The sequence below is a fragment of the Thunnus thynnus genome, chromosome 9 (assembly GCF_963924715.1).
Source record: "Thunnus thynnus chromosome 9, fThuThy2.1, whole genome shotgun sequence".
NCBI lineage: Eukaryota > Metazoa > Chordata > Actinopteri > Scombriformes > Scombridae > Thunnus > Thunnus thynnus.
The window spans coordinates 26,994,358-27,014,559 of record NC_089525.1 but is presented as its reverse complement, the minus strand read 5'-3'; the positions used below and the strand labels follow the sequence as shown (position 1 = coordinate 27,014,559).

At 37.8% G+C, this 20,202-nt stretch overlaps 1 protein-coding gene across 2 annotated transcripts in view; it reads right to left on the bottom strand.

Moving 5' to 3' along the window:
- The window catches only part of rxfp1 (relaxin family peptide receptor 1), a 75,766-nt gene that overhangs the window by 5,090 nt on the left and 50,474 nt on the right, over positions 1–20,202 (bottom strand). Inside the window, exons 4-17 of one of the 2 annotated variants that reach the window (XM_067599898.1) lie at positions 18,484–18,589; positions 15,015–15,086; positions 14,108–14,179; positions 12,715–12,786; positions 12,293–12,364; positions 12,024–12,092; positions 11,827–11,898; positions 11,490–11,561; positions 9,333–9,404; positions 8,647–8,718; positions 7,919–7,990; positions 6,869–7,098; positions 1,591–2,001; positions 1,209–1,427 (exon numbers count right to left, since the gene is read on the bottom strand). In XM_067599898.1, the coding sequence (XP_067455999.1) occupies positions 1,209–1,427; positions 1,591–2,001; positions 6,869–7,098; positions 7,919–7,990; positions 8,647–8,718; positions 9,333–9,404; positions 11,490–11,561; positions 11,827–11,898; positions 12,024–12,092; positions 12,293–12,364; positions 12,715–12,786; positions 14,108–14,179; positions 15,015–15,086; positions 18,484–18,589 (1,683 nt within the window). The remainder of the gene's footprint in view (positions 1–1,208; positions 1,428–1,590; positions 2,002–6,868; positions 7,099–7,918; positions 7,991–8,646; positions 8,719–9,332; positions 9,405–11,489; positions 11,562–11,826; positions 11,899–12,023; positions 12,093–12,292; positions 12,365–12,714; positions 12,787–14,107; positions 14,180–15,014; positions 15,087–18,483; positions 18,590–20,202) is intronic. The other variant, XM_067599899.1, reaches the window with a different exon arrangement.

Sequence of the window (20,202 nt, the reverse complement as noted above, 5' to 3'; positions counted from 1 at the left end):
AAAAGTGAGAAATAAATAAAACAAAAAGCTGGTATGTATATAGACTTTGCTTAAATGACTGATGTGTTTAGTGGCATCTAGTGGTGAGGTTGCTGATTGCAACCGACTAAATATCCCTCCCCTCACCCCCTCCCCTACAAGCGTGCAAGAGAACCTACGGTGGCTCTGAAAAACGCAAAAGGCTCTCTAGAACCAGTGTTTGGTTTGTCTGTTCTGGGCTACTGTACGCCCTATAGATAGATATAAAGAGCTCATTCTAAGGTAACAAAAACATGATTCTTATTTTCATGGGATTATGCACTGGTTGAAACATATCTTTAAATATTTTATTCAATTTCTGCCATGTCTGTTCCACTAGATGCCACTAAATCTTACACATTGGCCCTTTAAAGATTGTTTGATGTTTCAACAGGTGTTATGAGAATAATTCAACAGTAAAGCCAAAGCAACTTATACAATAAATGATTCCCTTTCATCCCTATAGGGAGCCTAATCATGGAGCCACAGCTCACCAAGTCACCATGTAATGGATTTTGCACAACACTAAAGGGCCATCTGAGGATATAGTGCAAAATGCACTAGGGTGGTTAAAATTGTATGCTCTTTATACAGTAATAGAAATCTTATATGTTTTAATATTTAGCGGAACTTAGACTACTTTAAAATTTAAAAACACAATAAATTAAATACTTAAGGTAATACTTCAACTGAATATCTATCTTTTGGGTACACACCTCCTTGTGTGCTTGACAGGTGGCTCTAAAGTTGCAGCAGCTGTAGTCAGCTTCAATTCACAACAGTTACAGTACAAAGCCTTCCAATGGCAGCAGAGTCAAAGCAAAAAGCACACTGAAACATGACAAAACGTCCACAGAAACTTCTCAAACCCCATCTGTACAGTAATCAAATTCCCTGTTATTGATTAATATGTTTTGTATGTCCAGAAGAGATAAATACTCTACTTCTGTGTCCTGAAATCACCTTCTAATAGCTCTGAAGCTAAAGCTCTATGGGCATAATTTTTGCCATGACTCTGGGCCAACACCGGAATCAATGCTGTAAATCCAAGCTGACAACAGCTGCACAAATCAGCAGGCTACAAACCTTACAGAGCCACATTGCAAGCCTACAAGGGGTAAGCATTTATACTCAAAAGTCAGATTTTCAGTGGAGTGTTCCTTTAAATGGTTAGAGCACTTCTACTATACCGGGAATCTCCACCTGCAGCAGTGACAGGATCTTGAGGATGAAAATTGGGATCCAGCAAAGGGAGTCTGTTATGACGATAGAGAAGAACCTTTTGGCGATGGTCACCTCCTTCTTGATGTGGTTGCTGTATTTAGTGGTCTGAGTGCCAGTTCTCTGAATGTTATAGAACATGCTCGCATAGGATAGGACAATGATGAGAAATGCCACCAAGTTCAGACCTGCAGAGAGATATGAGGTTAGTTTCTGGATTGCCATATTTGCAATAGTATGTATCCACATGCAAGGAGATATAAATACACTCACTGAATAACGAGACTCTTTTACAGTTATCTTTAGAGAATAAGTGAATAAAGAAAAAAAATTGTAAGGTCAAATCCCTACCCAGGAAAATGACAATGGAGTAAACATGAGCCCACAGCGTCTCTGGTTGCTCAGAGTGCAGCGGAAAGCAAACACCATTGGTCCCGTAGAAGTTTCGAAACAGCCCCTTGCAGGCAAGAGGCAGGAAAGCAACAATAAAACCAAACACCCATATCCCGAGAAGGATGGTTACAGTTCGTCGCCAGCCAGGTGTCAAGTACTGGAAGGGATAGACGATGCAGATGTATTTCTCCAGAGTGAGGTAAGTCAGGAGCAGGACAGATACCTCAGTGGACAGCATGGCCAGGGAGCCGATGACCTGACACTGACTGCTGTCCATCCAGGCCTGAGCGTGCCGGTTGTACTCGCCTCGGAACTTCAGATCATACGCACCAATCATGAAGAGGTAGATGCCCATCAGTCCGTCTGCACCTGCAAGACAGGAGAGCTCTATTTTACAACTTATTTGGAGGATCCGTACACTTTAGTGATACCTGGAGTATACAATTAAACACCTGCATTCAAACACAATATTCTATGGAGTATTTACTACTTGACTTTTGTTCATTGATACATGAACACAATGTCAGCTGAATTTCTTTGAACACTAATAAGCCTCATTGATAAAGAAGGCCTTTTTAAAGCATTTCTCTTCCAAGAGAACTGCAGTGTGATTTCATAGAAGTGCAAATAGAATAAAAGCAAATACAGAAATGGCCCTACATGAAAGGCTTTACATCTATGATATGGAAAATGGATGATGACAAGCCACAGACAGCAGCCACTCAACCCTTTGAAACTGATGCATAAGAAAAGCAACCAAGGACAAACTAAGCACTAGATGCAAACATCAAGCTATAGCTTCATGTCTTCTGAACTGTTATGGTCAACAGAGTAGGACAATTACACCTCTGTTGTCAAGAAAAAAAAGAAGAAAAGAAACACACTCATTGCATAAGGTCTAAAAATAATTCCATATAGCGTTGCCTGTGTATAGAACATAGATGTATATAAATTGTATGTCAACATCAATACCCTCTTTGTTATTCAACACAGTGTTTGCAAAGAGCACACATGACATTTGATCTGATTCCTGCAGAACCTCAATCCTGCAACTCATACATGTAGAACTGTAATATATGTAATATAACTGTAATATGTAGATCGTTATGAGTGAGCTGAGCTGAAAGTCATAGCAATGTGGCAAAGATAGGCAGAAGAAAAGGGGAGTTTGGGGAACATTTTATCTGGATCCTTCCTTTTTTTTCAAACACAAAAAGTCCAAATAGTGTCTCAATTAAGTTTTATGTGATAACATTTAATGCGTGTTAAAGTAATAGTTTGAGATTCAGCGTTCTTGCCAAAAGAAGATCAATATCACTCTCATTTATGTCCATTTAATATGAAGCTGGAGATGAAGAGACAGTTGCCTGGCTCTGTCCAAAGGTAACAAAATCTACCTACCAACACCTCTTAAAATCAAATATTTACAGATGATATCTTGTTTGTTCAATCCATACAAAAACCAAAGTATAAAAATTACTATTCGCTTTTTTTTTTTTTTTTTTACTATTTCTTGGCCTGGAGCATTGACTTCCTGGCAAGTCATCTGACTCTCAAGTCTCGACAAGAAAGCTAATAACTGCATTTCCCAAAATCTTGACTTAGTCCTTTAAAATGATAATTCTATTCTGGTGTGAATTAATATCATCAACATCAAACATTAATGTAGCAAAGACACACACTAGATAATAACTTCGGCCTCCTGTTCTCCTATCATCAGTCAAAAGCAGCTTTGGCACTGTTTCAAGATGTTGTCATGCCAGAAGGAGAGAAGATTAGGTCTGGCCAATCTCTAAACCAGGTTAAAAGGGAGTTGTCAGTATCTATTTATGGTTATTTATGGATAATTGTGGACTAGGCATTAATCATGTGCACATAATGATGTAATTGTAAATGAGGGCTTTGCCCTCAATGATGTTCAAGTTTAAATAAAAACAAATAATTTCACAATTACTGTCATGGAAGACATAAAACAATACTCTATATCGGGGTTCTTAAATCTGGTTGAATGACTGTATATGCTTGTTTCTGCTTTCATGCATATACAAACTGTCAGTCTTTAATCTACACAGATGTTTATGCATCTGGCCCCCAGCCAGTTTACTCTGAGTAAACCTTTTCATTCTTAAAACTCTTGCCTTGAAAACAAACAAACAAAAAAACCCTGAATAACAAATTAAAATGATAAACAAATCCCAACCCAACATATTTTCTTTAATAGCTACTTTCTCTGCCCTTGGCAAATTGATCACAGATTGAATTCACTGAATGTCCACATAAAAGTTCATTTAATAACTTTAAAAATAATAAACCACAATACCAGTGACTGACCGTGTCAGTCTCTACTTTGTTTGACTTTAATTTTCTTTCTTTCCAGACTCAGAACTGTTCCAACATGCAGGCACATCCTGCTAACATGAGAGACATCCATTGTTGCTAAAAAGAAGCAAGGAATGAATTAATATCTACACAATTTAACTTGTCTTAATTACCTTAAGCTCTGTTTTTGTTCAGTATCAGTCACCAGAAATTAGTCTGCTACTGAAAACTGACATTCTAGTGATAAACTTTTAAAGGTCGACAGATTAAATGAGCTGCCATCCTCCTCATTGCTTTCATTGTGGATACAGTGGGAAAGAGGGAAAGAGAGTAGATATCCGCCATAAAATAGAATTTCTGCATTGCATATTGTGAGCTCTTTGATCTCAGCAGCTCTGACACTTATAGTAGGTCCATATAGGGTCCTTTATAGTTGACTTATAGATGTGAAATGCCAGCACAAGCATATAGTTTTATGTTGTTACAAATATTTATATCCTACATATATTTTGTGCTTTTAAGTGTTCTCTCTGTGCAGTCACCACTCTCTTGGGAATGATAGACCTGAACCTAGTGTTCACTACCCTGTTTTATACCTGCTTGCAGTATCTTAATGAATATGAAGTAAAAGGACATTTTATTGACTTCCTACATCTGGAAGTTCCTTTAAAATGGAGTTTGTTTTATATTCTATTCAACAACATTATGTCTTGAAATCATTTTCCTCCTCTGAGGCAAAAGGGGGTATATCATGCACATGTTCAGGTCTATATTTTTTTATTCTGGGGCTCTACTGGAATATCTTTGCATGATTTACAGTTCAAAAACTCCACAGGGCCTTTATGCAGCCCTTCAGTTCTGCCTCTGTCTGAAACAGGCTGCTTTAGCTCTTGTTTCTTGAAGTCCCCCCTTCCAATGAGCCCACTCTATTCTGATTGGTTAGTTTCCAGAAGCTGCACCTAGACTGACTTCTGGCAGTTTGAGAGGCTACGTCAACAAACAATAGTAGTAGGATTTCGCTTATTTTTGTTGTTCTTTACTGGAAATGGAAACTTTTCAAATACATCCGTACATTTTCAAGCCCAAATACGATCCGAAATATGTGACTGGACAAAGTGGATAACACGGACAGCTAAGGCTGTTCACATTGTGAAAAGGACGGCTGTTTTTGAACAATCTGACATGATCACAAGGAGGAAGTAGAGGTAACTTTGCAAACAAAGTGTTCAGAGCAAGTTGAAGCCTGGACTTTTGACTTGCAGGGAGCATTTTTCAATATCTTCACCTCAAATTTTGAACCTTTGACCATGTTTAACATAGATATCCAACATTATAACAGTATAAAAATAACAGATAATCACAAAAAAGCATGATATATCCCTTTATAATTGCATAGTGGGATCCACATGTCATTCAGAACCATACCACAGGCCAAAATGTGAAGAAAAATGCACTACAAGATTTTTAGGCACAAGTGGCTCCAGCTCATATCAAACATTAATCTGTGTGGTGCCAGAGCTATCTCTCATCTTTAGATAATTTCCTGTCTTTCCATGAGAATACACACATCTTGTTGATCACAAACACTACCACACCCCTATCTTTACCAACATAAAATTTAATTCTCTTACATTTCCTAACAAAGTTTCTCCCTGCAAATAAATTCTCTTTGCTGTAGAAGAAGAAGCCCTGCAACAAACTCTCACAGCCCTTATATCTGAATACCATCACATACAGTATCTAAGACATAGATAAGGATGGATATTCAAATACCAAGCTGAAACATTCCCACTATAAGCCAATTTATTCATGTGAATGCATCTTTGCAACTAGGTTTTGCATGGATTGTACAAAAATAACTTACTTTAGTTAAATTAGTATACATTGTAAATGTATAGTGTAAAAAGACACAAAAGACATAAAAATACTGTACATGTACGAATTAGCTGACGTATATAATTTACCATCTGACTAGTTGGTCTAGTCAGTGAAAGTGCTAATATTAAATCAACAATGGCCTTAAAGGGACAGTTCGGATTTTTTGAAGTGGGGTTATATGAGGTACTTATCCATAGTCAGTGTATTACCTGCAGTAGATTTGGGTCGGCACGCCTCCAAATTGCAGAAGGAGACAGGAGTATCGACATGAAAGCTAAGCAATGTACTGCTGTGGACAGGGCCAGCAGCTAAACGTACTTCTGTATTCCTACACTTAAACTGATATTGATTTTGTTAGGTGGGCCTTTTTTAGGTGACTAAAATACATTATGCTGCTGGCCCTGTCCAGAGGAGTATATTGCTTAGCTTCTGTGCCGGTACTCCTGTCTGCTTCTCCAAACTGGGAGGGTGCTGACCCAGATCTACTGCAGGTAATACACAGACTATGAATAAGTACCTCATACAACCGCACATAAAAAAATCTGAACTATCCCTTTAACTTGGCGGATATCCTTGAGCAATTACCATAATTTGCTTCAATTTTATGCAGTGAATCATTTTATAGATTATGTGAATATTTTTACTCAGGTGGCAGATCCAGCATTTCAGAATGAGATCTCATTAGTTTTACATTTAGCTGTAATCATGAGTGATGTCTAACAGTGTGTGCAGAATGAAATCAGCGTTAATGACACACAGTGACAAGCACCGTGGGAACTAATTTCAAATTTCCTATTGAGTTTTTAGGCCTGTTTACCTCTCAAGCAGGAGAGGTTTTCAGACTTTGTCATCTCCACTTCTGCAGTACGAAAGTCAATATACTCTCTATACTCTCTTATACTCTCAGACATGCAGAGTAAAAATCATTTAATCTATCTCCATATGGTACATAAAAAATCAGACAGATTCAAGTCTTAAAAAAAAAATATTGAAGTTTGGGTGTCGTTCTGTACATTTCTTTAAATGCAGTATGACTTACAACAGAGGGAGATGATGCACATTGCATGGAGTTTGTTCTCGGAGCGGATGTATGAGCGCATGCAGATGACGAAGATGTTGCCAAAGCAGGTGGTGGCAGAGACCACCCAGACGAAGACCCTCAGCACAATGTTGGCCAGCAGGTCCTCGAAGGATGAGATGCCGTCAGTGTTGGGCTTGCAGCTGCGCACATGAGGAGCATAGCCACAGTACTGGAACTTCTTGAAGTAGCTGTGATAACAGATTACAGCAAAGTATGAAGTTATGCAAAAGATAATTACTGTATTATAATATCTACAGCTACAAAGTTTTGAATTTTCCTTTGCAGTTTACACACTTTTATATATCTTTTAGTTTTTATGAATTGACACAGCTGAAAAGTTGAAATGATGATGGAATAAAGAAAACAGAAGAAGAAAATCTGCTGATTTTTGCTCAGGATTTGATTAGGATTCCAACAAATGCAGAATCGTGTGGTGTAACTCTTAGAGATTACAAACCTGTTTGAACAAAGATTGATGCCTCTGCTCTCTCAAAAGTCCTCTAAATCTTTTTGAGCTGTCCAAAGAAAGAGTGTAACAAAGGTTTTCCAGTGATCCACTATCCAAAATCAAAATGAAAGGCTTAGTGCACCCAGATTATCCATTGGGCTATCTAGCCATAGAAACAGTTTTATTTGTCCAGGTCTCAAGATATCAGAGCAAAACAAAGTATCTTACTGGAACTTGACTAAAGGTCTACAATAAGAAGAGCCTTGAAGAGCTTTTCACGATTGTATCCAAAGCTGAAAGGGCATTTATTTTTTCTCTGTTGCATCCTTTCGAGGACCTGCATGGGTGTATCTTGAGCTGTTTTACCCACAGAGAAGATTACACTAAGACTGACTTAATCATCTCCCAGTTGGAAAAGAAGTATGACATGTCTTGGTAAGGCTAGTGCAGGACTCTTCACTAGAAATATAAAGTGTGAAAGGCTATAGTCTACGTGATAATCCAGACCAAATGATGAGGATTAACAGTATAAAAATAGAGCATGACAATGGAGTACTTACATATGAGTCAAGTATTTAAGAGGTTCAAACATCCGGCATTGTATGTTTCCAATTTCTATCCCCTCTATGCTCCTGGAGAATATAAAGACATATTATTTTGTCTTGGTGAGATGCCACACGAACACATAGACACACTTCAGTATATTGATTTATTAGCTGTAAACCATTACAAGGGTCTTCAAAAGGTTTTCAGAAAATGTTCACCTCACCTTGCCTTTCAAGGACTAAATGAGAAGCATTTTTACTTGCCCATATTCATTTTCTCTCATTTGTTGATACAGATTTTGACTTTTGTGTGAGCTCATGCCTCATGCCTCAAAAGAAAGAACACATTAACTACATAATGTCCACACAACACATAAAAACCATCATGCAGCAAACGCTGTATCAAGGCTGCCAACTCTCATATATTGACCGTGAGACTCACACAATTCACATTCTTCACACGCTCACACACTATACGTCCATATTCTCATGCAGTAAAAAAACAAATTCATATCTGATAATGTCATGACATGAAAAGGGGACACTGATAGCGCACGGACAGATAAGACAGAGCAGCACAGTGCAACAACAGCACCATGCAGCAGCAAGTTATTCAGAGAAAAAAGTATGGTTTCTTTGAGTTTGAGTTTTTTCTCTATGCAACAGGCAGGTTGTTAATTACTTACATGAGTCATTTATTATGCTACTGAGTGCAATGAGACAAATAAGGTACGTATACTTACAGTGATTTCAGTTTATGCAACTTGTCAAAGTGGTCAACTTGGAGCTCCACGATGGGATTGTATGATATATTCCTAGAAAAAGGGGCCATAGAGAAGGTCAGTGGTGAAAATCAATAGGCTAACATGGTAAATATTTCCATTTATCATTTATATAACACCACAGTACATATTATGCTTACTAGGGCAAGAACAAGGAGCAATTTTCAATGCTCCAGTTCCTTGAAAACAGATGTAACATGGGTGACATTTCTGCGTGTCTACATATAAACTCATATTTTTTTCTGCAGGTTTTACAGTTTCTTTCAACTCCCACAAGTTCACCTTTATGTCGGTTTCTTGAAGATGTGTCCTTGCATTATTCCTCTTTGCATGACATCCTGTTATCTACCCACTTTTCTTTGCTGTTAGAGAGCACAGTGCACTGAATATCTATTATGACACTAATTCACAGATAACTCACAAAGGGTTCATATCCAGTGCACCCAAGTGGATTGGGTTTTGTATTTACTAATTTCATCAAAATTATCTCTTGAAAAACCTTAAATAGCTGGTTATCTGCAAAATGATCAATGCTGTTTGTCATTCCCTGACAGCATAAAAAGATAAGCACTATTAAATGTTCGTGGGATAGGTATGCTTGCATGTGGTACTGTAGATCTGAGTGTATTTGTGTAAATATAACTCACAGTTGGAGCAAATCCCCCAGTAAGACAAAGAGATTGGGAGGGATTGCCACCAGTCTGTTGTTGGATAGATCCCTGCGTGGTGAGACAAATCCACACCAGTTCCCCAAAAAGACAAGACAACAAACAAATATTGATATACAACAGTGGGTATGTGATGACGTGCGTACAGATTGTTAAAGAAAAAAAAAACCTTATGTAACTCTTTTCAGTGTACAGGGGGCAGATTGCATAACAGGCACACTGAAAACTACAACCATGCAATAAATACTGCCTCTGTAAGGTTTATAATGTAATTCACATTTATGATGCACCCATATGTTTCATCAGTCCCAATAGCCTGTGCATGAACTTGCTTGCGTTCAACTGTGAAATAGATGTGTGAATGGGGACAATGTGGTGATAATGATCATACTCTAGGTGCTAGAAAGTGTGATTTGACAACAGTACAGTGTTTGTTAGGGACACAGTTAAAGCATTGACAGTCTTGCCGGGTAAACTAAACTGTGTGTGAGACTCTAAGATATTGACTGATATTGAAATGGTAGATAGAAGTTAAATGTACAGTTAATGTGATTTTTATTGACTACCCTAAATCCCCTAATGTTTGTCCTTCAGAAATCCACTAAGGCAAAAGGTGACAATCAATAATGTCCCTTTAGAGACAAGTTGTTGAGGCTCATGGGGCTTTTGTAAGTGTTTGTAAAGACTCTAAGGAATTCTATTAGCCAACAGTAAACCACTCAGTGTTCAAATGGGAAAAGCAGAGCAGACATTCTGCAAAGATCATATCAAGAGCACAGTGTGAAATACTCCGGAGTGCGACAATGACATCAAAGGTAGGACATTACTGTAAGGTCTGCAGGCCTCTCTTACAATTCTTAACCTCTACAAGTCAGTAATAGGAAAATTACTGAAGAGGGTTGGTGTTCATTGAAGTACACCACAAAGGAAGGCACAAATCCCCAACACTGATAATAGCTCAGGTTTATATGACAATTGTGTGTTTCACGCTGACTGTAGCAATTCTGTGGCATGCAAAATATCCAAATAACAAGAAGGAAAACAAAGGGAAATTATGACCCGACTCTAGAAATAACACAAGGGCGTTGCCAAAATCATTATGAATCATCCTCTGGGGAGCATGAATATCCCCACAATCCAGCCAGATGCTCAGATATACAGCATGTTGCTTTGGAACTGACAAACCCACTGGCATACCAACAACCCAAACCACCCCAATGACCGTCCTCAGGCTTTGAACAACAACATGGTCTTCATTAACAAAATGTATTTGCTCAATGGAGCCTAAACTCTTTGACTCACTTCCTTGAGTCTTGTTAATCATTGCTTGCAACTATATTTAAAGTTTTAACTGCTAAGACAGGAAGTTAGTGAATCTTAAAGATCCCCTCCAGCCATTGTTTAACACATAAAAATACTCCACTTTGAATAATAATTTGTGTCTGTTGTGTTTTTTCCATAGTTAAAAATAATCTTGAGAAATCCAGAATCTATCAATATGCAAATATCGATCATTTCAGAGGTTTAACTGCTGGACACAAAATGTTTCCTATTTCACTAAAAAGTCAATTCTCAGTGCAAGTACACCGGAGGCTTCAACCTCTATATCACACTCGTGCAAGAGGCATAGTGGACCACTACTGGCCTCAAAAATGGTTGCCATATCACAAAATCATATTGTACACAAACATGTTTAATCCGGATATTCAGTGAGCACAGAGAAACTTCAGCAGCTGAATGTGGAAACAGTCTAGGTTCAAACTCTGCATACACATCATTCTGCCCAGTTCAGCTCAAACATATGAGCAAAGTAACAATAAAACACATTTCTGTCTGGAGGGGGACTTTAAGGCTTGCATAATTTTTCAAGCTTAGACTGTGAATGTTAACACGATGCCTTCAAGTTCATGTTTTTTGGAGAGATTACGACAAATATCACGTTTTATCAAACGGTCCACAAACCTTTCTCACAATGGTGCATTGACTGTATTTTCAAAGTAGTTTGTCCCTGTTCTTTCTGCTGGCTCAACATCACCACAATGATCCTCATCACTTTAGCTGCACTTTGGCACAATCCTGAAAGTTGTGATATTTTTCCACACAGGTTGTTTGCACAATCAAACAAAATGAACTCACAGTTCTCCAAGCTTTTGAAGGACTGAGAAAGCTTGTTCATGTATATGGCTGATCCTGTTCCGCTGTAGAACCCTGTAGAAAGGCAATAAATACATAAATATAAGAAAAACCAAATCATACTACTATAGTACTACATCATGCTACTACTGTTTGACCTTCTTAATCCCATTTAATGAGTTGTCAGCATGGATTGCATGAATTAGCGAGTCCCTGCAAATCAAATTTTGAGAAACTGAGGCTGATTTGCAAGCCTCTCACAAAAATCAGGCAAAAATGAAATTTTAAAAGCAAAATGTGTGCCTTTATCATGGATTAATTTATGTAAATCTACACTTACAGAACTGTCAGCATGCTGCATGAGCAGAACGAGGCATTTCCAATGGTTTCAATGAGATTTCCCTCCAAATCCCTGCAATGACATGTTACGAAACACACACACACACACACAGACACACACAAACAAAGAATAAACTCATCAAAAGACATGTCACTCTTGTGACAAAACAGCTTTTGATTTCTTGGCACCCAACTTACAGCCAGTTCAGTCTTGGCATTTCCCGACAGACGTCATCCAGCTTTGTCAAAGAGTTGTTCAACAAAACCCTGTCAATCAGTGAGACACAATGTAACAAGGTGTAGTGCCTTCCCTTCAGAGTTCAAAGGAAGAACACTCATTCAATCTAAACTGATCAACAAAGGCTCTTAATAACAGGATTTTCAATGATTTGAGAGGACATCACATCAAAGTAAAAAAAGAGAAAAAAGTCTGACTGCTGTAGAATAGAGTAGAAATATAAACTCACAGTAAAACAAGGGAGTTCAGCCCTGAAAAGGTCATGGAGGATATTTGATGGATATTGTTATTTTCTAGGATCCTACAAACAAACAAACAAACAAACAAACAAACAAACAAACAAACAAACAAACAAACAAACAAACAAACACAATATAGTTTTCATTTGCAGAATATTCACTCAGAAGAAACAGTATCAGTAGATTAGTGTGTGATGTATTGCCTGTATGCAGTAAAAAGAAAAAACAAAACAAAAACAAAACCAAAATGGCGTATTTGTGAATGTCAGTGTGAATTATTCATCACGTAAATGAACTTCTCTGCCTATGGCAAACCATTATTGATAGAAAGTAAAATATCCTAATATACTATGCATGCCACATTTTATATTCTTTTGATGTAGAACTTTATTTCAGTGGAAAATGAACATACAACCACTCCAGCTTGTGCAGGTCCTTGAACACTCCCGGCATCAGGACAGATATCTTGTTGTAGCTCAGATATCTGAGAGGACAAAAAAGAGTTCAAACATGTCAAACAAACTAATAAGAGATGAGAAAACATGGCACCTGTTGTTCTTAAAACGTAGCTAATGACAATAGAGTTTTAAACAAGCACTCTGATAGCATTTAGTAATTCATGCTTATTTCTCATTAGGTTATCGCTGCATTTGCTCTCCATCTTCTTATGTTTGTGCATATAATCAAGCTTGGATAATGTCAGAAAACAGGATACATCACATCGGCAAAAGTACGTGGACACCAAAATATTACATTGTTACACCCATCCTGAATGTAATACATATTTTTCATACAGCACTTTTAAAGGCACTCAGAGACGCTTTACACAGACAGATAGATAAACAAATTGGTGAAAAGAAGTTACACACAACAACAACAACAGAGCAGCAGGAAAGACATTGTTAAAAGTAGAAAACAAATGCAGTAAACTGAATAAAAGACAAAAAAAGACAGTCTAATTTAAAAGTATTGGACTAAAAGATGAGCATTAGTTAAGATTGGCTTTAAAAAGGTGCGTTTTGGCAGCTTTTTTAAAACTAGGGAGCTTTTAATGTCAATTAGGAGAGAGTTCCAGATAGTGGGGACGGTGATGGAGAAGGCTCTGTCACCCCAGGTTCGGTGTTTGGTCCCCTGGGGGGAAAGGAAGGAGGTAAGAATCGGCTGAGCGGAGGTTTGGTACAGAGGTGTGATGATGGAGGAGGTTTGATGAGGTAGGAGGGAGCCATGTTGTGGATGTTTTATAAGTAATGAGGAGGATTTTGATTTGGATATGCTGGAGGATGGGGAGGCAGTGGAGGTCACGCAGAGTGGGGGCGATGTGGTCTCGAGAACGAGACGTGAGAGACGGGAGAGTGAGGAGATGGGCGGGCGGCGGAGTTTTGGACAGATTGGAGATTACTGAGAAGCTTTGAGGGTGTGCCGAAGAGGATACTGCTGCAGTAGTCGAGCCTGGATGTAAAAATATGTATGCGATTGATGAACCTGTCAGTGGGCATTAATATCAAACTATAACATCCTCTGCTGCTCTTCTATAAAGACATTCCAGGGCTGATTGAAGGCCAGTCAAGTTATTCCCCCTCAAACTTAAAAACCAATTTCTTTATGGACCTAACTTTGTGCATGGGGGCATTATTGTGTTGAAACAGGAAACAACCCTGAAACAAAAGTCCACAAAAGATCTGTGGTGACAGGGGTGTCCACATATATTTTTACTTTTACTTGTAAATCTCTGTACTTCTTTACAGTATGTGTGTGTTATTTGTGTTACAAAATGCTGAATACCGAACATAAATGAGCAAACTTACAGCCTTGTTAGATTGTACAGCCCTCTGAATGCATCAGGACTCACATCATGAATTCTGTTGTGCTGGAGATATCTACATGAACAAACACAAAGAGAGATTGTGAATGACTATATAAAAGAACAATGAGAGAAAAATTAAATAACCATTGAGCCTGCTGATTTAATGAAAAAAAAAAAAACACAACTAAGAAATTAAACTTTGTTCACCAGAAGAATGATTCTTAAATTAAGGATATTAGCTCACCTGAGAGAAATTAGTGATTGATATCAAACAGTCATTGTCTGTTTAATACTTGGGCTTTATATTTGACTCCACACATTGTCAGCTCAACAAACCTCCACAGACAGCTGCGTCTTGACTCTTTATGTATTTTACACACCTGGTAGGTCATTATGATGAATTAGTTTAATCTCAGGGAAGTTTTTATTCCAGTCAAAACCTTCAGAGCAGCGGCACGAGGCTGACAGTCTAACAAAGCCAAATGATTCCTGGAGGAGGATCTGATCTATTTTCCTGCCGCTATAGTCAGTGGCACTGTGTGAGGTTGATAAATAACATAAGTCGGTGATGAATGGATCAGTACGCAGAAGAGAACAATCGCTTCTGTCAGCTTTCCCAGAAGCCCTCTTAGCCTTACGCATATCAGCTTTGTAGTTGTGAAACTGGTTTTTTGTATCTGTCACTCAAAGGCTGCTTTTATTGTGGCTCTTTGGCATCATGAAAGCATTAGCTTAATGAATTGTAGGCTCTCATGCGTGCTCATAATACTCGGTGCTTTTCAGACAAAGAAAAAGCACAAGATCAATAAAAACTACAGAAGAGTAATAAAAACATGATAAAATGTCATAATTTAAAATAAAATAAAAATAAATAATACATATCTAAATCATACGCAATCCATACTCACAGTTTCTGTAGGTTCTGGTACTTAACGAATGTGTTTGCTCTCAGTTTCTGAAGCCGGTTCCTCTGTAGGGACCTGAGGTTTAGGAGGGGAATATAAGATGAGGTTTACACCATGCACAATCCTCATTGTGACTCAGTACTGCAGCATTTCAACAGCTGACCCTCTCAGATGTTCAAGTTTGTTATTTTAACATGAGGGTTTAAAATATAAAATATAATGTGTTTGTTTTTTTTTTAATTAATGGGGATTTTTTCTACCTATTCAAAATTTAAATTACCATGTCAACTTTCAATATGCAATCAGTTGATAGTTAAAACTAATGAAGACTAGTAGACCAGCCCTGCAGTAACATCATACCCTTACAGAATGTATAATGTCCAGCTTTGTTGATTTCTTAAGGTGTTAATTCAACTTTACAGTCATTTTGGAGGCTGAAGTTCGTGGTGCTGTCATATTGTATTCCTTTATTACTGACAGATGCTTCTTACATCAATAAGTTGAAAACACCTGTCAGTATATAACAGAACAGTCCAACAGCATCACAAACTGCAGCCTCCAAATTAACTGTTAAGTTGAATCCCACCTCTGTAAAACAGGTTCAACAAAACCTTTATAATTGTAAGATTGATGAAGGGTAGGATTTATAGCAGGGCTGTTGTATTACACTGCATTAGTTTTAGCATCATCAATACAGCAGTAGAATAATGAATACTAACTTAATTTTTAACTATGTTTGTGGGAACACTGAAAAAAAGCTAAAAACAAGCAGTGAATCTTATTCCTAAAATGTATTATGACTTTTGTCCTCATTTCTATTGTTTCCTATGTTTAAAACTTAACAAAAGCAGTTTTACTGTGTCTACTTTTCTATTGTTACGTTTGTCTACCTTTGTCTTTGATCAAGCCGTGTTAAACAGGAATTTCTGTTACTATGAGACAGACAATGAAGTTTCTTGAATCTTCAAGATTCTCAGTCTGTTGAAACTCTTTTTGGGCTCATCATTCTTTAACAGTACATCTCAAGGTGCTGTACTTTGTGGCCACTTGACAGTTTTGACTCTGTGCGGTCCATTTCTGTGGTAACATTAAAGGCACACTGTGACGTTGTAAACAAGAGCAGAATTTGTAGTTTTGTTCACATTTAATTTCATGTTTCTCATCAAACCACATTGTGTGTGTATGCTTACAGCCAAACTTGTGTTGAATGCATTTCCTACCTCATATAACATAAGCAGACCAAACTTTTTCAGTACTTTGGAACTTGCATTGTGAACAAGCTAGTCTTCTTCTACTCTTTTAATGGTACATCACTGCCCTTTATGGAGCATTACAACCACATGTTGAAATGGGGAACTGAATGAAACTGAGGGACGTCATACAGCAGATGTTTCATTTGTACAGTAGACATGGTATGAGTTTTAAGAGGGCCTAAACACCTGTTCTGTTTAATAAACACATAAAGAAATATTCCCTAGAGGACAAACGATGGAGAGATAGCAACTAATTAGATATCGACATTATGGCTGTAAACAACCCCCAATACAAAACTCTACACTTGTAGCTGACACCTGCTTCATTCAAACAAAACATATACTGTTGTGAATATGCTATGAATATGTCCTTATTTTATGACATCCATTTTTAAAACATAATTTCCAATTTCCAAACATAATATATTTCATATTTTTTCTCCTGTTTTGGCCAACAGTTATTATAATTAAGACATTTCCCACCAACTGAGTTCATTCCACCTCAGTCAGGATGCAGACTCCATTTAGCTATAAGGTCACACAGATAACCTCCACTTTATCAAAAGCCTGCATATTAAATGGATGACAACAATGGGGAGATGAATACTGACACCACATGGAATAGACACGTTTGCATGCTGAAAACTATACTCTGATAGCAAACCATGCCTGCGGGACAATGCTGCTGTGTGTAAACAAAAAGAGTGCATTGTGGAGCAGATGAATAGCTTCCTGGGAACTAACTGGCATAAACAAACACCCACTAAATGTTTATTATTACTGTAGTTTGTATTATCATATTCATATAACACAATAATCTAACTAATCAATTTCATTTCGTGTTGTTCCAGACACTCACTCTATCTAAATCCCCTAACACAGTAATGTGCAGTAATGTGTTTTACATGTCCGGCATACAGCATTATTTAGTGTAAACAGTAGAAGAGATTTCACAGTCCTGGGAATGCTAATTTAGAAGCAATCTCGGGGAAGTGCGGAGAAGAATTACCCCAGCATTAACCACATACCACTCAGTAGTCATTTTTTTTTCCACACAAGGCTCAGGTCTCAACAAGTAATTTAGAATTCCCCCTTGTGTTAGCTTTGCTTTCCTGTTATCTGCAGATGTTACTGAAGGTGATCTCCTTCCATCTGTCAGTTTGTTTTTCAGTAATTAATTTCACAGAAATGTATACTGGAGGTTGGCATGGACATTCATGCTTCCAATGAGTTTAGTGGTGGCCACCAGCAGGCCAAACTTCCAAATTTAAAATGTCTCCTGACCAGTTACTCATGAAGTCATAACACTTGCTGTGGTTGGTCATGCTCCAAATAGGAGGAAAACTATTGATTTTAAATATCACCGTTCCTCTCGGACCACCAGACCAAATTTTAGCCGCCTTTATACAGCCATTCTGTTATTCACCCACTGCATTGACCGTGAAAGAAACATCTAACTAGGGAGATGTTAAGGCTTTGGTAGAGGTCTGCGGCCTACTGAGTACTTTCTTGTTGTAAATTGAATTTTAGATGCATTACAAAAGCCTCTCAGCTGTATTTTAACCTCACAGAAAGGCAAGGTCTTTGAAAAGTATTTGATCCAGAAGGAAGAAAACAGTGAGCCGACTACACAATATTATACAATCAAAATATGTCGTGAAGAAAATGATACCAATGACAAAGCTTAGGAGGAGATAATGAGGACAGGCCAATCTGTCTGGTAATTGCGACTAATATGGAGATAATGCTCCATAAAAACTGCCGAAAATGATTTATAAAGACCGAAAAAGGGTAATGTGCTTTGATCAAATATTGAAACATTTTGTAATAACCACAAGATGATATATCTTTGTCATATACTGTGAAGAAGACATAGTGTTTTGTACTAATGTCTCAAAAGAGTTAAATATTGAACTATACACTTTTAACAAAAGACTCCTCAGACGTAACAAGCCAAGTGTGTTATGCTGGCTTTTGCAAGACTTTCAAGGACATACACCACTCATCGGCTGAATATGAAGGGGTTGTATTAGTCACCATTTCCACCAGAGATTTGTCTTTAATTCTGGTTTCAAGTAAGTTACTCACTCATCTCGTGGCAATGACAGTTTTGCAAGGGGATCTGAAACCACACGTCTCACATGCTGCTGACAGTCACAGCTGGGGATGGAAGCTTCCTGTGGGTTTCTAGAGAAAATAGGGGTTTATTTTCTACTCACATAATGGTGACATTCATAGCCACCACTGGGATGTCTTGAAGCTGTGCGCCGTCACAGCCCAGCTCAAGGTCTAGGCACTGGCAGAGCTCAGGAACGACACCCAGCACTGGAGAGATGGAGTGGAGAAAGAAGAGACATCAGAGGATACGTCAATTATCTGGCCATTCTGCCAAAATGCCAAAGTGTCAAGACCGGAGCTGTTTGGAAGAATGGCGACCTAGTCCTGCTGAAAGAGAACATAAGCCCTGAGGTTACAGCAGAAAAGAAAAAAATAAAAGCAGAATTTATTAAGAGTGACTTCTGGATAAACACAGGTCGGCAATAGTTAATAACAGACCACGGTCTCTCAAGCAGCTTTGATTATTTTTGATTAAATGCCAGTTTGGACATGCAAATATGTGATGAAACTGAGCAGATAGTTTAACCAGGCCTCCCTGGCTCCAATGAAAGCAAATTATATTTGAGGAGTAGCCACAAGGGGCAGTTAATGAATGGCTTTGACAGGTAAACACATTTTCATTTACAAAGATAATTAAACATTTGAGACAAGTCCTGTTTAAACTGAATTAACGTTTTCAGAGATACTATTGATTGAGGTCAGTAATTTAAAAAGTACAATATATATCTGATTAGTTGGAATGTCCTGAGCCAGTCCGTGGGTTTATGATAGCAGAGATTCAGGTGTTTTTGATTGGCCACATAAAGCCCAGTTCATTACTAATGCTGTTTTTATTTGCTCCATGTATGCCGGCTGTTGAATACATCCCATTTGCACTTTGTTAAAACACTGCAGTCTCCTAACTTACAGAGTTTTAAGTGGATTGACAATAAGTGAACTGCAGAGTGCACAAAATAAACTCAATCCAGCAGATTAAGTCACTCATAAAGTATGTCTGTGTGGCACTCACCAATGTAAGATGATTGGGGAAAACCTCTAATGTTATGCTGTTGGTTGAAAGGCGGATATTAACTTCAATATTGTGTCAATGAAAAGACTTTTTGCTTAAAATATACTAAAACTGTATACCAATACCCAAATATGTTCATTTGAGTTCTTAATATATCAAAACGGCACTTCCAATAAAACATATAAAACACTTCCATATTGTTATGCTTTAGGACAGGATGCTTTTAACTGAAAGGTCATTTGCTTTTGGGAGGTCACAGGTCAGAGAATATGAGACAAACTGCATCTGTGTGTTGTGTATCTGCTCATGTGAGAACTGCTTTGCTATTCTAAATCTGAATGAGTGCATGGAAATAAAATATGCTATTTAGTCAACACTTATTTCTACACAACTTCTATTTCATGGGCAACTCGCAGTTTTACTGTAATAAAGAACCACACAAAAGCATCCGTGTGCCGATGCTAATAGAAGATTAGATGTCTTTGTGATCACATGATGTTACAGTTGTCAGTTTGAAGTCATTTGAAAAGCTGCAGAGGAATCTTCATGGAACTAAATCATTAATGAATGTCACTGACACTGCCATTATTATTTTCTTGCTTATTTTCAGGCTTTCATACAGTTGTCAAGCATGAAACTGCCATCTTGTTGCGCCTCTACTCAAACATAGCTTCCTTTGCATGGCTCAAAATTACCAAAAAGGTGTGGAAAGCATGTCAAGGTTATTTAAATAGACACATGTCTTTGTACAAATGTTTGTATTGCCATGAAAATACAGCTCTATAGTATGCACATATTCATGGAGCCTCAA